At 36.6% G+C, this 23739-nt stretch overlaps 1 protein-coding gene across 1 annotated transcript in view; it reads left to right on the top strand.

The window, feature by feature from the left end:
• The window catches only part of LOC307010109 (protocadherin-15-like), a 225684-nt gene that overhangs the window by 109076 nt on the left and 92869 nt on the right, over window positions 1-23739 (top strand). Inside the window, exons 14-19 of the mRNA XM_079634508.1 lie at window positions 7600-7749; window positions 11305-11498; window positions 11597-11729; window positions 14578-14657; window positions 19254-19347; window positions 21627-21755. Coding sequence (XP_079490634.1) covers window positions 7600-7749; window positions 11305-11498; window positions 11597-11729; window positions 14578-14657; window positions 19254-19347; window positions 21627-21755 — 780 coding nt within the window. The remainder of the gene's footprint in view (window positions 1-7599; window positions 7750-11304; window positions 11499-11596; window positions 11730-14577; window positions 14658-19253; window positions 19348-21626; window positions 21756-23739) is intronic.

The following is a 23739-nucleotide window of genomic DNA, read 5'->3' as shown; positions in this document are numbered from 1 at the left end:
CAATGACATTCCTTGTTTCATTGCTGGATTTATGGAAAAACATCAACCAATATTGCATATCCATAATTATTATAATGGATATAATTAAAGAATACTTACGCATAACATAAATTAGAAGTGTAACGCAAATTTTTTTTTTATGATTACGATTTTTACGCCTATTTTGAATTTTACTCGAATACAAATACAAATACAAATACTTTTCCCCCCTCAACAAATACAAATACAAATACAAATAGCGGCTGCTTTGCACACCCCTACTATCTATCTATCTACCTATCTATCTATCTATCTATCTATCTATCTATCTATCTATCCATCTATCCATCCATCCATCCATCCATCCATCCATCCATCCATCCATCCATCCATCCATCCATCCATCCATCCATCCATCCATCCATCCATCCATCCATCCATGACCTGTTACATGAATATAACTGAACAGTTTCAGAGTTGGTTTACAGTCGAGAAAACCAAACAAATCGATCCTGGTTTTGGTCAGATTCAGCTGGTTCACAGCGCTCAAACGTTCTGTTTCAACACAGGCTTTGATCCAGAGTTTATGATTAACTCTAGAGTGTTTGCGTCTGAAAGATTGTCTTCTGCAGCGAACTGCCAATCACACGGAACATGGAGAGTGTTAGTTTGAGTCGCTTCTTGTGAGAGAGTCAGCACAATTCACAAGATTAAAGCCCTATTCGGCTTTTACAAGGGTAGATGGAGTAATTTAATTTTACCACAGGATGTCTGTAATAATAATGGCCAATTCGCATGGGATAAGATACTGTATCAATCTCAGTAAAACTAGCAGAAGTAGGAGGGGTAACTCGATTAACGGACCCCGTCACCTTCCTGTCGGCATGTGCGTGTTATGTTGCTTCCTGATATTATGTGTACACATAACCTGTATATAAAACAGTTAAGTCTGGTTGAACGGTGTATTAATTAAATTCAGATTGGATTATGTTGGTCATAGACACTTACCTAAAACTAAAAAAAGTTTTGTGCCCCTAACATTGCTTTCAAACTTATTTTTTGTCTGAATGGTATGTGGAAAACACTTTGAATTTTGCCACAGACTTGTCCCAATACCTATAACACAACTGAATGCTTTTTCAAGCGCCTCCATATTATTATACTTAATATTTACATACATTTTTACAGCGGGTCTAATTCGCACAGGTTTAGTATTAGCTGGGGTCATTTTTCCGGCCCCTTTTATAGAAGTTAAAAGTCGTAAGGGGAAGGGGAAAAGGTGTTTGTCAGTAAAAGGGAGGCAGGAGAATCGTGATGGGAATTCAAACTTTGGCCTGTCAGAGGATCAACTGTCCAGCCGAACCCCTGAGACAGGTTGTGTGTGAATGACGTGACCACTCACAGCCGTAATCATTACTGACTATGGGCCCTTTCATACACTCAGCGCAATGCAGCACCAGACGCGACTGTATTTTGCTAGTTTCAGCCTGACACAGTTTTCATTTTCACGTCCTGCGCCACGTTGTTTAAATAGCAAATGCATTTGCGCCCATTTGTGTGCCCATGGGTGTGCTGGTCTGAAAACGTGGTGTGTTCAGGTGCATTGTTGGTGCGTAGCTGTTTTGAGGCAACTGAAATATACCAACTGAAACCTGGTCAAGTCAATGGCGCAGTATTATTATTTTTTGTTATTTAAAGGGCACATTAGTAATATGAGCCTATAGGCGGGTCCACAATCTGCATACACTCTGGTTATTACACACACAGGGACGCACAGCAGCACACAAATTAGCCAAATATTAAAAATAAAAGGATTACAATGTAAAAGATTAATATTGTATAAATAAAGATATGGTGGAATCCGGCTTGTCCCATAGACAATGGGATATGTACATAGACTATAGACATATCTGCTTGCGCTTTAACCTCGCACACGAGCAGATCCGTTTCCTCTCTGGAGACACGTTCAGTCTTTCCGCTTGCAAATTCCACCATGTAAATAGTGAATTCACCATGGCGCAAGTGCAACTTTTAAAGGGAATGGGAGATGAGACTCTGATTGGTTTATTGCACTTTACGCCCGGAACACACCCATTACTCATTAAGAGAATAGGGATAACACTTTAGACCATGCGCCGGGCGCGCCGACCATTTTTCCTGTCGTTAAACTAACAAAAGTGGATTCAGACACGCCCTAAGTGCACTTGCACCGTGCGCTAGATCATGTGCTTAGATCCTTAAAATAGGGCCCATTGTGCGTAATGATTACTGAGATGGCACATTTGGTTGGGACTAAAATCACTGAGAAGCTCTGGTAATAAATACTTTTACCCCACCTCTCCATGTTAAACTAATTCCGTCCGAATAGTGGTTTAGAGATTGTTATGAAAATAAATCATGAATTTAATACATTTACAAGACAAGAAAAAACAGGAATGTTATTAAAGGGAGCGGAAATAAAATATCTGACTATTAATGCAAGTGAATCAAATGGATTTATTTAATTAATAATGTATATACATGTAAGCATATAAATTTGAAGGGGGATAACATCCCCCTTGTTGAAAAAAATGACAAAAAATATCCTCTTTGTAAAACCACCATTAGATTAACAGTGTTGTGTATTATGTAACACTTATCATGTAAATTAAATTTTCAAATTCTCTATATGATAATTAATTTAAATATAATAACTGTATAATTAAAAATAGTGTGTATATTCTATTAAGGACATTTTTTTAAAGGAAACTTGATCAGTTTTTAGGCTTGAATTGAGGGACCACAAATGAAGGAAAGAAGGCTACCTATTTATTTTAAGAGAATTAGTTAAAATCATGCGGTTTTATTTAGAGACACCATTTGGCGTGATTATTAGTTCCCAGCATGCTTTGCATATGGCTTAAAAAGGAGAGTAAATATTGAAATTAGGTGTTATTGTATGTGTTTTTGGGGGGAAGGGCAACATCTGTTAATGTTTAATGTTCAGTTATGTTTGACATTTTAAAGAGTTTCTGTTATTTTGAAGTTTTGATTGTTACCATTGTGCAGAAGAGTTGAGCTTATTGTTATCTTGTGGATAGCTGCATGTACTAATTCAATGAAGCATGTTGCTTTGTTCAATGAGCAATAGCTTTGCTAATGCCAATGTACAGTATTAAACAGTTTTTTCCTACCATTATTACTGTGCTGGCAACATGCAGTCATTTGATTGTACAATATGAATCAAAGTCAAATACAAACAGGTAATTTACATTCACTCAAAATTACACTTTTGAGAGTCAACTTTAAAAAAAAAATCACTAAATGTTAAATTCACTGTCATAGACTAAATAATTTAGGAGATTTGACATTATTTATTCAGGTAGATTCGATTAAAGAAATAAAGCCTTAAACCCTATTTAAAAATATAATGTGTAACATTGTTAACATATACATATTTATATATGTCAATCAGACCCATTGCCACAGGTTCATCCCTAATAGATATTGCACTGTCAACTGTAAGTTGTGTTTTTGGAAAGTTTAAGCATTCAGGAACAGTAGCAACTTGGCCACGAAGCAGAAGACTATGTAAAGTCACAGAGGTGGGTCACCGAGCTGAGGTGCATGGCACATAAAAGTTGCCAACGCTCTGCTGATAGTCAATACTTTTGTCAATTTAGTGTATATGATTTTAAATAAAAGTTAAATATTATTTGTCAAAATATAATTATGTGTACAACATACATATATATTACATATATATTCATATAAATCTAAACTCAAACTTACCTTGGTAGCCACTGAAACGGCTTTGTGAAATATGCCACTGGCTTTGACCAATCATAATTTAGAATTTTAGGGTGGCCAATCAGATTTAACTCATCTGGACACACCCCTGCTCACTGTGAGATCTTGATGATTTAGATCCTAATGCATTAATCCATTTGAAAGGCTTAACAAAAGTCTGCTTATCAGCACAAAACAGAGGACCGATCACATTTAATAGTTTTTTTTTATAAAGAACAAAAAGGCTGAAACAAGCACATTAAAGAAAAGTAGCTATATAGTCCTGCAGAGAGACCAATATAATCAAAGTCTACTCCTCTGCAGTGTGATTTTAAAGGTAAAGTTCATCCAAAAAATAACTTATGTCATTATTTACTCACTCTCATGTCATTAAAAAAAAAAAAACTGTATGACTGACTTTATTCCATGGAATACAACATCATTTTAGCAGAATGTTTGAGCTGCTCTCATTCTGAAAGTGAATGGTGACCAGGAGCTGTCAAGCTCCCAAAAGTAAAGTAAACGGTGACAGACTTGTCTTTTTGAGTGAACTATTCCTTTTAAAGGTCTGTTTTTTGGAGTGCGGGTGAATTGTTCATGCAGTGTGTTCTTTTTGGCTGTGAGTGGTCACATCATTCACACACAACCTGTCTCAGGGGTTCGGCTGGACAGTTGATCCTCTGACAGGCCAAAGTTCGAATTCCCATCACGATTCTCCTTTCTCCCTTTAACTGACAAACACCTTTTCCCCTTCCCCTCATCCTCTGATCCTCCCTCTCTCATTCAGCACAACTGGCTGGAAAGAAAAATAGAAACTTAAATCTCTTTAATGTCTCAGTTATTACATCTCAAGAGCAAAGACATTAAATGGAGAGCAAACGGACATTGATTCAGAGGAGAAGTGAAATACAAGTGAGACATCCTTTTAGTCATCTGAGCTAAGAAAGCAACTTTTGAGGAATAGTTTTACTCTGGGGAATTCTAATACGTGTTTTAGTTTTTTTTTTTTTTTTTTCAGTGCATGTTTTTAACCGTGTTTGTTTTTTTGTTTTTCTGTACTTTCATATCTATTCAAAATCAATTAGGCCATGCACACAAAGGGGGAGCTGGGTAAAAATGCTCTAAATGACAGAAAGAGGGCTGCAATTGTATGAGGCAAACGCTGAAGTGTTTCTCACTATCCGAGTTTTGTGGTGGAAGTTATTGCAAGGGAAAAGTTTTTGATCACTGTGAGATCAGATGACACTGTCTTTCATGCTGTCATGCACTTGAACTTTATTCTGTCTCTTCGGTTCCTCTTTATTCTTGTACAGTAATATCTCTTTTGATTGTTCTTGATTGAATACGTGGCAGTGCTGAGATAGAGCACTAATCTGAAGTGCTCTCACATCATTTTCAAAGGAATTCTGGAACACATGGACAGCTGAAGAGCTTATAGAGCTGAACTTACCAGGGTTATTATAGTTAACTAAAACTAAAACCACAAAAAAGTTACTTGAAATAAAAACGTTGAGAAAAAAAGGCACAATAGGCAAGATTTTTGGATAAAAATATCTAAAAATCACTTGAACTATGTTAAATATTTTACATTATCCCAAATATTTCCAGTAAGTCCAGAGAAATCAGCTATTTTACCTGTGTAACGGCCCGTGTAATTGCTACGCCGGTCAATGATGTCATCATGAAAACAACAATGTAAAATGTCCCAGGCTTTTAGCCCTGCCCTGCATACCAGTAACGTTAGTAAAACTATAATACATTCTCTCATTCATGAACATGATTTCTGCCTGAGTTCCATCTGATTTCTTTCCATCGGCTGTAAAGGTGAAGACGACAACTCCCATGATTCCACACTCATTACACGCTCATTCACAGCGTGAAAAATTAATTTTTAACACTGTTCCTGAACATTATAACCCCAGCGTTTGTCTGTGTGTTGCACATTTTATGTAGAGCAGCTTCCAGAAACTAAGAGAATACAATGCAGGCTATACAAAAGCTTCTCCTGAAAGACATAGCATTTCCATTTTGTCGGGACAAGCTGTTGTTTATGGATCACAACCTGTATGGATCATAACCTTAAAAGTTCCAATTACCGCTATATGTTTTATGTAGTAGCTATGATGTACAGTAAATGATGGGCAAAGCTTTGCCTCCGCTAGCCTACTACCTAACTTTACAGTATTAATGTACAGTAGTGTTTACTGTAGCTTTTGAAAGCTCTTGCTTTTGTAAGGCTGTTCAATGCCTCTTATGAAAATTATCCATGATTTTGTGATCGATTACTGTTTGTATTACCATAGTTTTCAGACAAATATAATATGATTAAATGGAAAACATTGTATCTATAATCCATAACATACCACTCTGAAACGTCATGTGAAATCCGTACTTGCAAAGTTTTTCTTTGCAAAGCACGATTCTCTTGTTTGTTTACGTTGATGGAGTCTAATTGGGGCTTGAATTGGTTTGAAATTGACTCCATCTTTAATTATTCACACCAGAGCAGAACTTGTAACATTTCCAGAACACGAGCTAAGCGCTGCCAATCACAACGCACTGGGCCAGTTCACCAATCACAGCAGGAGGGGATTCATCGAAACAGGAAATAAATGCACGCGTTCAGACCAGACTGGGGAGAGAGGAGCTGCAATATGTAAAATATGTGAAAAATAATGCGGTTTTTTTTAACAATCAAGCATGAAAACATATTCTAGTACACCCCAAAATCAAGATTTTGTAAAAGGGCATAATAATTGAACCCCTTTAAAGTTAAACCCAGCCAGTGGTAAATAAACAGTGAGTGTCTAATAACATCACACTTGAACAGTCAACCTGCCTAGGGTTATTGCAAGTCCACCTGTTTACTGGCCAAACTGCTCTGGAGATCTTGCTGACCTGAAGCTGTTCTCCAACACAGTGTTTACGTATGCAAAGCTCTCCTCTCCTGCTCAAACTGAGGAACCGCTGGGCTTTGATCCACATTTACTGCCACGAATCTCTGGGGGAAAAGCTCATGGAAATGCAAGCCGAGGAACAACGGAATAACCTACGGCTGCTAGCTCAGCACTTTGAGTGCCTTTGAAAGGAGCGCAGTGGGAGACTCTGGACAAATGTTTGCTGTGGCAGTTTTAGCCGATAACATTAGTAAGCTGTCCCATAATACTGAGAATTTGTTGTATGAAGTGCTCACATACTGTGCCATACGCCAGATACAGATTAAATCAAATCAGCAGGTCCATATAAAAGCAATACACAGCAAAAAAAAAAATATATATATATTTTGGTTTCCAGAAAAATTACAAAAGAGAATGTGTTGTATGAAGTGCTCACATGCTGTTCCATACGTCAGATAAAGATTACAATACATCAGCAGGTCTGTATAAAAGCAACACACAGCAACAAACAAAACAAAAAACAACAACTTTTTCTTGGTTTTGACAAAATTGCAAAAGATACATAATATATCATGAATTATGTTATAAATGTACAATGTATTAGGAGTTGTGTCAAATTACCGGTATATATTATTGTATAATAATGATATAATAATATATTAAAATTAAACTTTTGCCTCAAGAAACTCCTAATCACTGCTTATTAATTATTAGTAAGGCTTAAGGTAGTTTTTAGGATTAGGGATTTTTAGGATTAGGGATACAGAATATGGTCATGCAGAAAAATGCATATAATTACTAATAAACAGCCAATATCCTAGTAATATGCACGCTGATAAGCAACTAGTTACATTAATAGTGAGAATTGGACTCTAAACTAAAGTGTTACCATATCTATGTATGTATGTATGTATGTATTGCTATTAAAACTATTTCATTGTTTTTTTTTTCAAAGCTGGTGGCGTCTGATGGTGTTCAACAGAGCAGACCCGTGACGGTGGACATCCTGGTCATCGATGCGAATGACAACACACCCACCTTCACTCAGGTGTCCTACAGTGTGGAGATCTTCACTAACATGCTACCTGGAGAGACCGTCCTGCAGGTGAGGACACAGGACAGTTACACACATCTGTAAAGCTGAGAAACCTTCACTTCGCTTATGAGGAGCCATTTATGAACCACTTATTCATAGCGGAGTGTTTGTTGAGAACTCGTAATGTGATTTGGAGTGTGAAATGAACTCGGCGCAACGTTTGTTTCATTAATAACTGAGGATTCTGGTCAAATTACTGAATGTGATTCAACAGCCTGGAAAGTCAACGTCTTTTTTCCCCTGATAAAATAAGTACAAAATACATTGAAAAATGAAGCGCAAACAGTCGTTCAGCTAAATGAACATGAAGGAGAGCAGGCAATAAAGCAACCTTTTAAAGAGGAACCGGATTATATGAACTGCAGCTAATGAACTGGAGTGACAAACCGCAGTGAGTCATACTGTCATCTGTAACCTTACGGAAGCCCATTCAAATGCAAAAATATCATTGCAATATCATCTCTTGTGGATTATTTGTTTCCCTACTAACTTAACCGCATGTTTTAGTTATGTGACTTTCAACAGTGTAGCCTTTCCAGTAGTCTCAGCCTCAGACTTCACGTGCACGGACCTGTGGCTGAACGTCTAAGGTGCACAAAATAGGAAACACTTTAGGAGTTTTGTCATCTAATTGGTTGAATTCTCCAGGATTTCCGGGAGACTTGTGTGTCGCGTTCTTTAACCCTTAAATGCATTAATGTTTCGCCAATCATTATTACATATTCGGGTCTTTAGCGACCCGGATCTATATCTAACATGGATGGATTCCATAGTCTCTCGATAATATAAAACTCTCCGGATAGAGTAACAATTACAGAATAATAAAATAGAGCATATTTTGTTATCTTTTGGAGATCGGAAGGGTTCAGTTTGAGCAGATGTTTTATGCCACCATCACTGTCCTCGTCAGAGCTCATTTCCCAGTACATTCAGCATCTGGCTCATATTCGCGATCTCAAACATATTCTCAAAACTATCATTTTTTAACATCTTCAAAATCAACATTTTGATCGCTGACAGCTTCTTCAACAGATCCACCATCAAGTGACGGTGACACTAATATTTTATTGCGTTCGATGCTTGCTCTGTATTAAATTGCTGAGCCATGTCGAATTTGCTGAGGATACTTCCTATTCTTTTGTTTTCTGCCTGCGGTAACTATTCATCATTGTGTATCAGACATTGACACCTTGTGGAATAAATGGAATTATTCAGTCATCAAATATTCAGTTATTGTTGTGCAGAATAAATAATGTAAGTAACACTGTTACACACCTCAGGTCGTTAGCAATACTATACAATTGTTACAAAAATGAAAGGGAAAGCAGGCATTCTTTTATAATTTAATATATTTTTCCTGTGTTTATTTATAATCAATTGATTGAGGAAAACGAAGAATGGATGAGGAGGAGAGTAGTGAATGATGGCCCGGGTCACTAAAGACCCGGGGTATGTGTTTAAGGGTTAACGGTCCACCTGGAAACAAAGCCTTTTTGATGCCAAAAACTCTTTATTGTATCTAGCTTTTTCTTAGTACTTGTTCTGTAGCTATTTTTTTTTTTTTAGCTTCAGCCAAGCTTTTTATAAAGTAGCTTTTCTATAATTAAATTCCTTTAAATTTTTCAGTTTCAGAGTAACCTTCCAAGCACTGATATTTTCTGATGACCTGTCCATCTGTCTCTCTCACTCTGTCTCTTTCTCTTGCCACGGTTTGTGAGTGGCGAAGGCATCAGTGCATTGAAGTTCAGTTCAACTACTTGTTTAGTTTGATCTATGCTGATTAATCCTGTTGTCACTACTACAATTTGTAGGTTGTCTATTTGGTTGTAAAACACAGTTGACACTCCGGTAAATAACCAAACTCTGTGTGTATACATCAGGATTAAACTCTCAGAAGACAAATGACAACTGCATTCATCAGCATTGTGAAAGTGGCTTGTGTAGACATGGTGGGCTGACAAAAAGTGGGACAAAATGATATAAAGTGAACATAATGTGTGCCTCTCTGTCCCTCAGGCTACGGCATATTCCCTCTCTCTCTCTCAGTAACGATTCTCTCTGCTTTATTTTTGCACTCTGCTCATATTCTGCTCCGCCTGTGTTTGTCTCATTCCGTCACGGCTGGGTCACAATTCAAAGGGAAATCAGACACATAAAGGCTTGTAGTTTCTCTTTAAATAACAAGCTGCCCGGATCCTCCTGAAATGAGGTCACAGGTCACAGCTAGGTCACACGGGCCACTTGGATGTGTTTTATAAGCCATATTTGCTGCCCTGGATTGTGTGCGTGTGTGTGTTAATTTTTTCCTTACCTCAGCACTCCAACAGCTAAAGGCACGCCGGTACGGATCAGTGCTTCTGGAGAGTTTTCTCAATAATGAGAGCCGTGAATGGAGGTGGCGCTTTCTTATTAGCAGGACTTTGAATGAATTACCCTTAGGGTGTATTTATTGCCCTGGTGCGTTTAAAGAAGATAACGTTCAGAGTTAAGTGTTTACATCTAAATGCTTGTCTTTAAAACTAATCAAACGTGTTTAGTCTTTGATCTGGACCTTTGTGTTTGAGAATTTATCCTGAATAATCATATTATGCTGCTTTTAAACCTTATTAATACTGAGAGCCTAATCTGCATTTTAATAAGGATGGATGGATGGATTTTCTGTTATGGTTGATTTGAAGTAATGAGTGTAGAGTTTAAAGAAAGAAAAAGTTCAGCAAGTAGAACTAACACCTCATCCATAAATATTATGAGAATACGCCATGGTATCAACCAAGAAAAAAAGTACCAGGCTTTTGAGCCTTGTGCCGTTGCACTAGCATTGTTTTTTAACCTTACACCTTGGGAATACCATAGTATTCAATACAGTACATTCAGACACAATTCATGATCTGAAAAAAGGAAACACATTTTAATTAAAATACTTTAAATATAATTATAATAACTGCCTGAAATTGTTTCAAATAAATAAATGAATAAATGGACAGGAATTTGCAAAGCTTGATACATTGATTTTAAGAAAAAAAACGTGTGTGTGTGTGCGTGTGTGTGTGCGTGTGCGTGTGCGAGTGCGTGCATGTAAAAAGTGTAAATGGGAATACCATGGAAATGTATTTGCTTATACGTTATAATATTTCTTAATTTAATTTATTTATTATTTTTTATTTTATCAATTTACTGAATAAAAATAAATAAAAAAGGTAATTGCGATTTTTTTATCTTACAATTTTGAATTTTTGTCTCAGAATTGCGAGTTTATATCTCACAATTCTGCCTTAAAACTCGCAATTATGTCTGAATTGTCAAAAAAGTCACAATTACCTTTTTTATTTTTTTGTTCAATGGCGGAAACAAACTTCCATACAAACTAGTACAAGCTCTTTATACTATATTTTAAAGTGAAAGATCAAACATACAGAATTGACGCAAAGGTATTTAAACCCCCCAAAATAGTCAAATCTGAGTACATTAGCATGTTAGAAATAATAATACCATACTGTGTGTGACACACGAACAGTGGAAAATAAAATAACATGGCTTAAAATTCTGATGTCTGTGTTCTGTCAGCCGACGGCTCAGGATGCTGACGCTGGTTTAAACGGTCTCATCACATACGCCATCCTGGCTGGAGATCAGGGCCATTTCATCATCAGCAACCGCACTGGACGGATCACGTTAGCACCAGGGGTCACGCTGACCGTGGGCCGTTCCTACGCACTGACCGTTAGAGCGTCAGACAACGCTCCGGACTCAGAGAGGAGGTCAGATATGACTTCACTGCATCCGTTTGATCTCTCACTGTTTGATTGTGTCTTTGGTCTTTTATTTTCTTTGTTACTCTTCCTTTATGTGCATGTAGGAGCTCCATAACTACGGTCTACATAGAGGTTCTGCCACCCAACAACCAGAGTCCTCCACGATTTCCCCTGCAGATCTACAACCTGGAGATCAGTGAGGCCATGAGAATAGGAGCCATACTGGTAAACGTACAGGTACATACACAGACTTTACTTGGAATAAAAAAAAAAATGCCTATATTGTTTACTGCATACTGCACAATAGCTTATCCTCTAAAATTATTTTTTTAACATGGTCTTGCAAAATGTGTCAATAATAAATAATTCTAGAACTGGAAATATCATGGATATTAATACAATTCGCCGGTCAATGACGTCATATTCGCCGTCATATTACTTCTAAAGAAAGCATGGAAACACCAAAAAACGCTTTAATATATTAAATGTGTTTTTGGACAAGTGAGAAACTGTTTGGATAAGTTTATCGACAGAAAAATAATCACTGTTATATAGCTCGACATGGTTAGTCATTGTTTAAATCTCTTGTTTTATTCAAAGCACTTTGAGTGCCATTGAAAGGAGCGCAGTGGGAGACTCTGGACAAATGTTTGCTGTGGCAGTTTTAGCCGATAATAACATTAGTAAGCTGTCCCATAATACTGAGAATTTGTTGTATGAAGTGCTCACATACTGTGCCATACGCCAGATACAGATTAAATCAAATCAGCAGGTCCATATAAAAGCAAAACATGAAAAAAAAAAAAAAAAGATATATATATATATATATATATATACAGTATATGTATTGGTTTCCAGTAAAAGAGAATGTGTTGTATAAAGTGCTCATGTGCTGTTCCATACGTCAGATACAGATTACAACAAATCAGCAGGTCTGTATAAAAGCAACACACATCATAAAAAAACCTTTGTTTTAATCAAATTAATTTCTATATTAATAAAGTACACATTATATATGAATAAAATTTATATTTATTTATAATATTGATAATTTAATTGTAATATATATTTATATATATATATATATATTCAAGTTCTCAAGGTGAACGCATACCTTCACTCTAAAGGTCAAACAACTAAAAATCAAGTCAGGAATCTTGGTGTGTCTCTAGAGTCAGAGCTTAGTTTCAGTAGTCATGTCAAAGCAATAACTAAATCAGCATACTATCATCTGAAAAATATTGCAAGAATTAGATGCTTTGTTTCCAGTCAAGACTTCATCACCAGCACGGTGGGTTATTTTAATGGACTCCTCTGGCCTTCCTAAAAAGACCATAAGACAGTTGCAGCTCATACAGAACGCTGCCGCCAGGATCCTGAGCAGAACCAGAAAATATGAACATATCACACCAGTCCTCCGGTCTTTACACTGGCTCCCAGTCACATTTTGGATTGATTTTAAAGTATTATTAATGGTACATAAATCATTTAATGGCCTAGGACCTCAACATATTGCAGATATGCTCACTGAATATAAACCCAACAGATCACTCAGATCATTAGGATCACATCAGCTAGAAATAACAAGCGTTCACTCTAAGCACGGCGAGTCCGCTTTTAGCTATTATGCCAGCCGCAGCTGGAACCAGCTTCCAGAAGAGATCAGGTGTGCTCCTACAGTAGCCACATTCAAATCCAGACTCAAAACACTTCTGTTTAGCTTTGCATTTACTGAATGAGCACTGTGCCACTATTCGTCCGACTGATTGTACTGTATTTTATTTTATTTTTTATTCTAAACTGTTTTAATTATTCTTATTTATTTTGATTATTTTAATTTATTCTATGTAAAGCACTTAGAATTACCATTGTGTATGAAATGTGCTATATAAATAAATTTGCCTATATATATATATATATATATATATATATTAATATATAATTTTTTATATATTTTTGTGTTCACATTCTCTATAAAAGATTTACAAAAATCGTTAACCAGTAATCACAAAGGAAAATGCATGTGCTTATAGATGGTGGAAGCCCATGGTCTTAAATTGTTAAGTCCGATCAAATTATGAGCCCCCGATAAAGATGTTGGCAGATATGCTGGAAATGGAAGGTCAAGTTGAGCACACTGCATTGTGGGATGCATAATCCCACGCAGTATGCCCTTTTGTATACTGCACATTTTGATAAATGTAGTAGGTCTTCTGGGTATTCTGTGCATGCAGAAAATTAGCATACTAGAGTGTAGTAAGCCATTCTGAACATGGCCACACTTCTTTCATATATCAAAACCAAAATCATCTTTGGTTTTAAGTTAAGATAATTACATTTTATTTAAGATAGTTAAGTGTCCCGATTATGCTATTTTAAAGGTTCCTAATTTGGTTTAGGAGGTCTCATAAAACAGGTTAATATGCAACCAAGGTGGAAAAAAAAAGATTTGTTCGAAGATTCAGTCTCTCTAAACTTCTCCTTTCCGTGAGCCTACTGTGCTCTGGTTGGTCAGATGGCTCAGTCTGTTGCGATTGATCTACCTCATACAAACATTGCCCGAGCACAAACATAAAATGTGTTACCACTTTAGGTATGCAGGTCAGAGTTGATTCTTTCTTTTGACAATAACAGACAATAACTTTATTTATCGTACACTTTCAACTTTACAACTTTGCAAATGTTTACATTCACAGACAGCTATATTACACACTGCATGAAAGGGAATAATCGAAAAAGCATAATAGGGGCACTTTAAGATAATTGATTTATAATTATTATTTTACGTTTTTTAAAGTGCACAGACAGTTGAAGCTGTCACACTTTGAAAACAGCATAATAACTATCAACAGATATCCTGGAAAGTCTAGCAAAGGTCTAGGGTTATAAATGTATACGTGTTTTAAAATGTCACCGATTCTACTTGTTCATTATGCCCTTCAAACAGACCTGGCCTTCACATTTAAGTGTATTGTGTATAAGTATATTGCAATTGATTTTATGTTTCATTGATTTTATGATTCACCAACCAGCACTTGTCTGAACGACCAGTGTAAACTGAGTGTGAATTGGTGTATTTCCACAGGCTACTGACCGTGAGCTGGATCCCATCACCTACAAGATAGATAGCGGTGATCCGCAGCAGGTCTTCAACCTTTCACGAACGTAAGTTTTCAAAACTTATAAGTTAAATAAAACTCATTCAGTGTTTCAATGTGAACTTACACATTAGTGTCACCTTTAAAAATTCATTCCCACTTAAAATATAAAACATTATATTAAAAAATTACTGTCATTATGACATGGCGTGAGTACAGCTATATATTGTCATACTGCCCTACTGACTGGCCCAACTCAGGAAAATTGTCTCTCTCAACCAATGACGTGATTTTAGGGGCGGGACTGTATGGTTCATTGATGGCACATTGACTGTACATCTGTACATCTCTCTGCATGTTGCTGAAGGCATGAAGACAAGACAAACGCAAACAGGGTTACAGTGTGAACGTTTTCTTAGAGTGAGAACGTGTGAGTAATGAAAATGTTTTCTTTTAAATAACAACATGTAGTTGGTCCCTTAATGACCTTTAATTAAAACACTTAACACTGTTGTTAGCAGTAACAGGAGAGAGTCATTCGAATCCAAAGAGCAGTACTAGTGCTATATAACTTACCTCGTCTTTCTTGTTTCAACTCAGCTGTTCTTTTGTTTTCTGCTTTTGTCTGTTCTCCTCATCTTTTATTCTTTCTTCATTAATTTTTTGCTATGCTTTTCCTCGCCTTACCTGATTCCATCAAATCTGGTTATCTCTTCTTATTGTCTCTTCTCATCACTTCTCATCTTGTCTCATCTCTTCTCTTCTCTTCTCTTCTCTTCTCTTCTCTTCTCTCACCCTATATTGTCTCTTAGTAACCTTATGTTTCTTATCTCATCTCATTTGGTCTCTTCTCCTTTCACTTGCTTCATCTCATCTCATCACATCTTGCTTTTTGTACACATCGTCTTTCTCATCCATAGTCTCAGTTGATCTCTTCTCTTTTTTGTTGTCTCATCTCATCTCATCTCATCTCATCTCATCTCATCTCATCTCATCTCATCTCATCTCATCTCATCTCGCTTTTTGTACACATCGTCTTTCTCATCCATAGTCTCAGTTGATCTCTTCTCTTTTTTGTTGTCTCATCTCATCTCATCTCATCTCATCTCATCTCATCTCATCTCATCTCATCTCGCTTTTTGTACACATCGTCTTTCTCATCCATAGTCTCAGTTGATCTCTTCTCTTTTTTGTTGTCTCATCTCATTTCATCTCATTGATAAAAATAGCTGCAGAGAGGTTTTCTGGGATGACTGCTGAAATAAAACCTTCCTTCATTGATTTGTCTTACAAAGGATTTTGCCTGTTGAAGAAACAGCAAAGACAGTTGAAGAGTCATTAAAAAAGGATGTTAAAATTTAAAGACTTTGCCTTGAATGCTATGTGCTCGGCAGAAGGTTTGTGATGCCGAAAGAAAAGAGAATCCCGGTCACTGAAGTGTTTTATACGCCTATTTCACAGGCTTCAGAGGACACGTTCAATATCGCTTTTGTAGGGGTCAACCGAGGAGGAATATAATTCTACACACACACACACACACACACACACACACACACACACACACACACACACACACACACACACACACACACACACACACACACACACACACACACACACACACACACACACACACACACACACACACACACACACACACAGCAGCCTGCTTCTTCTGCTATATGTGACTGCAATGTTAACGGGAACCTGTCTGTCCATCCTCGTCTGCCAACACACACATAACACACACACACACACACACACACACACACACACACACACACACACACACACACACACACACACACACACACACACACACACACACACCATGTGTTGGATGAAGTGATTTGCAGAAATCCTATTGGTCTGTGGATGATAATGGCGTCCCAGTAGCTGTGATGATCACAGATACAGTACTGAATTGCACCCGTTGATACCAATGATTTATGAATTATGCAAATCAGGTCACTGTCATGAACACACCCAAAAATATTATCCTGAATACAATTTCCATGGAACAATTTCTGATCTTTCAGTTTTGAGTTGGCGTATGTGTCCTACCTCATCATAATTATGAAAATATTTACGCCATTAAAGGGATAGTTCACGCAAAATTACTCATAATTTACTCAAACCTATATGGGTTTACTTCCTTTGTTGATACTGATTTTTTTTCTGCATAATGAAAGTGTAAGGGCTGTAAAGCTTTATGTTAAGAATAGTCCATCAGATTCAGAGCTTCATGCAATAGTTTTGCATGTGGAAAAGATGTTGTGCACTGAAAATCATAGCTCTCAGATCTATAATATAAATATAATCATATTCAAATTTAGTGCATCATGATTGGTTATGAGAATCAATTACGTTTGACATCACTGATTTGACACATCTAATCTGAATATATGTACAGAATATGTTTCTTAATGGTCTCTGGTCACCATCCTACAGAGCCCCCAAAGGGACATGGTGCTGACCTGGGGCGATTCTAGGATTTAAAAAAAAAAAGTAACACTTTAGTTTAGGGTCTAATGCTTACTATTAACTAGTCTCATTAACACGTATATGGCAGGGTTTTATCATCACTGATGTCCTGAATGTGAGGTAGGCTAGTTAGGGGTGTTCGGCGTCTCCCCCGAGAAATTTGCATGGTTTTGAAGGCCAAAAAAATTGGATAACAACAGTGGACAGCCGATTATTTTTCTCTCCTCAGCAGCATCACACTCTTTTTCTCTTTGTTTTTCTCTTGCCCTGGCTCTTCCCCTCCTAAAGCTGAGCTTTGACTGATATTGGCTGTTAATTTTTGTCTGTCAGTGAAGAAAGTAAACATAGGGTCAACCGATTTATGAATAATTATCGCGTTCATTTCCGGAAAGCGACTAGGAAAGCTAGGTAACTGAAGACTGAAAAATGTACTGTTTAATGTTTTTTTTTTGTATTATTTTTCTTTATTAATTTTCTTTATAATTTCATAATGTATTTTGTGAAGTCAGACTATGTTTGTACATGTGTGCTGAGCAGAGAGCTGGTAAAGTTATATTTTGCTTAGAGGTATGCAATGTTTACTTAGCGGAGATGTTCCAATGATGATGATACTTCAAATGTGTACAGTTCGTATGTTCTTTGCAAGGAGAATGAATGTTTCAACTGATGCAAATGTACCATTTGTATAACACTAATGTATACACCACTAATGTATACACTGAAGAAATATTTTCTTAATGTGGATAGTGGATTGACCATGTGCATTAGGTAGACATTCCATCTTTAAACATAAGCAATATGTTTTTCTACCTTACAAGGAAGTTGTAAGTCTCTCTGTGATGTATATAAGCTGAATCGTACTGTACCAACTCAGAGAAACATTAAGGCATGATGATGGGGTGAGAGGAAGGAGGAAACATAGAGATTATGGGGTAAGGAAGGAGAAACCCAGAAACCATTTACATCTAGCATGATGGGGTGAGAAGATCTAGAATGAAGACCTCCTCTCATGTAGCCTTATTCTTATTTGCCTGTGTTTCTCTCTGTCTGACACATGACGCATGTTCAAATAATAAATCTCTTGGCAAAATATCAGGTGTAGCTTCCGTGATTCAACAATTATGGAGGAAGCATGATTTTTAGAATCTACAGTAACTAACTTTATTAAATTCATTCACAATATAGGCTACACATTCATTTTTGATCTTATGCCTAACACAGGGCCGTAGACAAGGCTTTATAATCAAAGAGGTCCTAAATTTGAGGTTGTTAGGGGGTTCCATTTTTATTTCTATGATATGTGCATTTCAAGACATTTGAAGACCAGAAAAAGGATAAGAAATAGCTTTAAAACAATGTTAGTGGGCAGTAGATTATTTTTCAATACCTTCTCTCTCCTCATCTCCATCACTCTTTCTTTTTCTCTCAGTCTCCTCATCTTGCCCTGTCTCTTCCCCTCCTAAACGTGAGCTTTTTTAATTTACTGACGGCTACAAATTGTATTATATTCATTCTCAACATGTACACATTCATTATTAATCTTGTGCCTAACATGATGAAAACAGCTTTGTTAATGTTTCTTGTCCCTTCACAATGACAGTAAACTATATTACGAGTCACGTTACATAGTCCTATTTTCAGTTCAAAATGGCGAAATTAGACCAAAGTTTATTAGTTTGCCTGATCATTTTTGTCATTCGTTTAACATTTATGACCTAAAAAAATGTCAAATATGAAATGTTTAGTTTAGCTACTTGCATCTTATCTCTTCGCTCTGCTAAAAATTCACGCTCAGCAGCTTCTGTGAACATAAAGCCCGCCTACTTTGATTTGATTGGTCATCTCAAATATTCTGACATTGACGAGCAGTGACAGACCAATGAGACTCAGAAGAACACACACACACACCCTGTCCTCTGTTTCTGACGTGTTCTGCGCCACTGCGGATTAAAGATGAAGAACGCGCTGAATCTGATTATAACAAGACTGAAGCGAACACAAATTTGTGTAGCCTACACTGAATCATAAATGTTTAAGGGGGCTAGACAGAAGCCCCCCTAAAAAGGGCCTAGTGACGCCTCTGGTGCTGACAATAAAAATAAAAAAACATGTTTGGATTTTGAAGTGTGTTAATCAATTGAATGGAAAGTTTTAACAAGAGTGTTTTGTGTCTGTTCAGTATAGGTCTTCTGCTGCTGGCCAAACCTCTGGACAGAGAGACCATTGACCAGTATCGGCTGATCATCACTGCTTCTGACGGCCAGCCAGGAGGGGTGAGACTCCATCCATCCAACGATATTAGCACTTCACCACTGACTGACAGCCTCTCTGAGTGAAATGTCTGATCACTTCGCATCTTCTCTTTATATCATGATATCCTATATTTCCTGCTGAATGTTCCTTTTGTTTTAAAGTCCCACACTATTATGCTCTTTCAGCACAACCACAAACAAAGCTGGAAAAAAAAACTCTTTTTTGTATTTTGTATTCATTATTCATTGTATTCATAGTCATTACTGTCAAAAAAACCTCCTTAACGATGTTCTGTAATTAGACTCAGTTCACATTCTGTTTACACATTCACCTTTTTAAAAGAGCATTTACTTGGGCATTACCGGCTTAGCTTCTCTAATGAGCGAACTTCAGCGAACAGAAACGCTGGTGTGCTAAATGACTGCATGAAGCTCATTTCTCAAGCGCAGGCTGATATCTGCAGAGCTGATGAAGAGGGACTTTTGAAGTGAGGCAGACATGTTAAAGTAAAAACATTTCCAGACAGAACGATGTCCCTTAATCTCTTCCTGTGCAACATAACTGACTTTCATCTGGTCAAACAAGTCCATTCAATCATTACATTTCAGATCATGGTCATGGAAAGTGGCATTCGGCTTATTAATCAATGTCATTTTCCTGACCTCCACCTCTTAAAACGTGATAATGATATCGAATGAAATATTCAGTGCAGCTCACATTCTTGAGATCAAACAGTCTTCAGTTGGGTTCAGCAGATTCGTTTTGCACTAGTCTTTCAGGCGGTGTGTGTGTGTGTGTGTGTGTGTGTGTGTGTGTGTGTGTGTGTGTGTGTGTGTGTGTGTGTGTGTGTGTGTGTGTGTGTGTGTGTGTGTGTGTGTGTGTGTGTGTGTGTGGTGATTAAGCCTCTTGACAGAAATGTAAGGACTCTCTTTGCATGTGATCGTCTCATTTAAGCACAAAAAAGCACACTTTTATAGTGCACCTCAACATGTTTTTGCTAAACAACAAACTTCATCTTTGAATAGATAATCCCCCTTTTTTTTGTGAATTAATTTTTCATGCACATCCCACTGGGATTTAAACTCTACATGCTGATCTTGACTGATCGGTTGAATTTATATTCCTCACTGCGTGCTATTAAACTTTTAAGCCCCAGGAACTCAATTGCTTATGATTTGATTACATATCTACAAATGTGTCTAGAATAGAGTCAGAAACGAAACAGGGTTTTTTTAGGGAAGACATTTTCAATATTTAAAAAGGCACAAAAAAAAAAAGACTGACAGGCAGACAGACAACAGAAGGGTAAATGTCAGTGAATGCTGTGAAAGGTTCACGGTCAGGTCAAGTGCACTCTGAATCTTGTGTAAAGACACTTATCTCAACATAATTCATAGTTGCATAAATGCTTTTTCATTTTTCTAATTTAGTTTTTATTTCTATTTAATTGTCAATAGCTCCTTCCAATTTTGTTCAGATTCTTTCTCTCTTTAATGTTCATAATTTTTTTTTTAAACTGCAATAATCGTGGATCAACATTCTTGGTTGCCATTCAACAATATGGACCCTTTTCACAAATCATTATGACGCGTGTCCACAGTTAAGAACACTGCAAATCTAGTAAAGTTATAAATATTTATTTAAAAAAAATGAATTCACATTTAGTACGTTATATTGTGTTGTCAGTAAATGACAAAAAAACTAATGAACGCTCCTGCGAGGGCTTTTCTTATGGAAGCTTGTTTCCGCCACAAAAAAAAAATAAATAATTCAGGATTGCTGATATAAAGTCAGAATTGTGTGTTATAAAGTCAGAATTGCGTGATAAACTGGGGGAAAAAAATGCTATTATTTTTAAATGGTTTTATTCCATGGCGGAAACAAGCTTCCATTGTTTTTTATACAATAGCATGAGAGAGTGATGGCAAATTTGACATAATTGTCCTCTTCTGACCAAATGTAATCAATTTCTCTATTTTTTTCCCCTCTCCCTCTTTTCAAAAGTCATGGAAACTCTATAATGAAAATCCAAAAATTAAATTTCTTGTCGTCTCCCGTTCACCGCTATAGAAGTTTAACTCACTATAACGACTTCTGTGACTTCTGAGAACCCCTGGAATGTGAAAAGGGTCAATTCTTATTAAACATTTATAACCCTTACTGACCTCTAAAAATCAAAGAATTACAGATTTGTACCACTTTTGTTCCAGGACCAACATCGATGCTGATCCTGTAACTTGTCCTTATGTATATTTAATTTATGCCTGCTGATATCTAATGAATATGTATTTATTTGTAGACTTCCACTGCCACCGTCAGCATTGTCGTCACAGATGTCAATGACAACGACCCCACCTTTGACCTCACTTTACCCACAAACCTGACAGTGAAGGAGGAAGAGGCCAATGTGTTCGTGGGTCAAGTCAGGGTAGGTACCATGACAAAATATATAAAGTATCTTTACTCCAGGTCTTTTTCCACAACATTTCTACGTTTCTTAGTGTCCCGTGAGATTCACACCTGTCACCTCTTCATGCCACACTGATCTTCAAACGGCACTTTCTATTGTTCCCCAATTAAGTCGTGGTAAATTAGAGTCATTAGTCACCTTACAGTCTGTCGCTGGTGACTGCTTCTGTTCCACCCTGCCAATCGGTTGAATGTTTAATTAGCATGTTTGATTAATCATGCTTTGGTTGGTTAGAAAGATAATCAATGGAAGATGCGTGAGGCTTTCGTTCACAATGGCGTGTTGTCATCATGCTTCTCTTCACTGCTCTTTTGTTGCTCTGTGATGTCTTGATCACTAAGTTCGGCGTCGATGTGATTGACAGGACTGAGATGACGCAATGTTTCCTTCGTGCATGAATAAAACTGCTATTGAGATCATTTAGTGTGTGTTGAGCTCATGTGGTGTGATATACATATATTTATTTTTTATGTTTTATTAAGCTAACTACTATCTAAAATAGTAGTCAAAAAACATACTAAGTAAAAATGAGTGTTATGGACGCTGTTGCTCAAGCCTGCCTATGAGCTGTTCTCTCTCTTTCCATCCAGCTTTCTTTTCATTTCATCATCCTCTCATCGTCGAGACATGTTCTGTGTAGTCTGCCATGTTCACAACACGCAGGTGCTCACCAAACTTTGAGGCCTCGCTCTCAAATTCACACACATATCCCCGTGGAGATCTAAACCACCTGGATCCTTATTGTGCTGTGACAACAAACAGGCATTCACATACGGACACTTACTTCACACATCGGAAACGCACGTCAGTGTGTTCCCGCACTTCAAACACACTACACTCCAGTCGTGTTGTTTGCCAAAGGCTAATATGTCCAAAGGCTTTACAATTTTTATTCACACTGAGAGCTTCAAACAAGGCTTTAACAAAACAAAACAACTAATTATGATGGACAACTAATTATTATTCAGCTTAGGGAAATCTATCTATCTATCCATCTATCCATCTATCCATCTATCCGTCTGTCCGTCTGTCCGTCTGTCCGTCTGTCCGTCTGTCTGTCTGTCTGTCTGTCTGTCTGTCTGTCTGGGCAAGGTATACATTTATAGTTGTTTTTTTATTTTAAAAAAAAAATATATATATATATAAATTGGTATTTTATTTAGCAAGGACACATACAAAAATCTAAATAAATGATGTTCTTTGAACTTTAATTTAGTTAAAGAATATATATATATATATATATATATATATATATATATATATATATATATATATATATATATATATATATATATATATATATATATATATATATATATATATATATGTATGTGACCCTGGACCACAAAACCAGTCATAAGTCGCACGGGTATATTTGTGGCGATAGCCAAAAAAACACTGTATGGGTCAAAATGATCTATTTATTTTTCTTTTATGCCAAAAATCATTAGGAAATTAATTAAAGATCATGATCCATGAAGATATTTTGTGAATTTCCTACCTTAACTATATACAAAAATATATTTTTGTGAGTGAATGCAGCACAATCGCCAATAGAATTGGAAACCTTTAAAGGCGATTTTCTCAATATTTAGATTTTTTTGCACCCTCAGATTCCCGATATTTTTCAATTAGTTGTATCTCAGCAAAATATTGTCCTAACAAACCATACATCAATGGAAAGCTTATTTATTCAGCTTTCAGGTGATGTATAAATCTCAAAATTTAAAAAGAAATTGACACATAAGACTGGTTTTGTGGTCCAGGGTCACACATATACTCTAAATTTATATAAACTTCTATACCTAAAGCAACCTTTTGCTAATTCTTCAAAATTATTAGCATCAGTGTTTGTGTATTATCTGACTATAAATGGACTAAATGCACTGTTCAAAAGTAATTTGTCATTTAAAATGAACTAGTGAAGACAAGAAGGTGATTT

Source organism: Phoxinus phoxinus (assembly GCF_949152265.1).
Source record: "Phoxinus phoxinus genome assembly, chromosome: 14".
In the NCBI taxonomy this organism is placed as follows: domain Eukaryota; kingdom Metazoa; phylum Chordata; class Actinopteri; order Cypriniformes; family Leuciscidae; genus Phoxinus; species Phoxinus phoxinus.
Note: the sequence above shows the minus strand (reverse complement) of the source record. Positions and strands in the feature narration are given on the sequence as shown.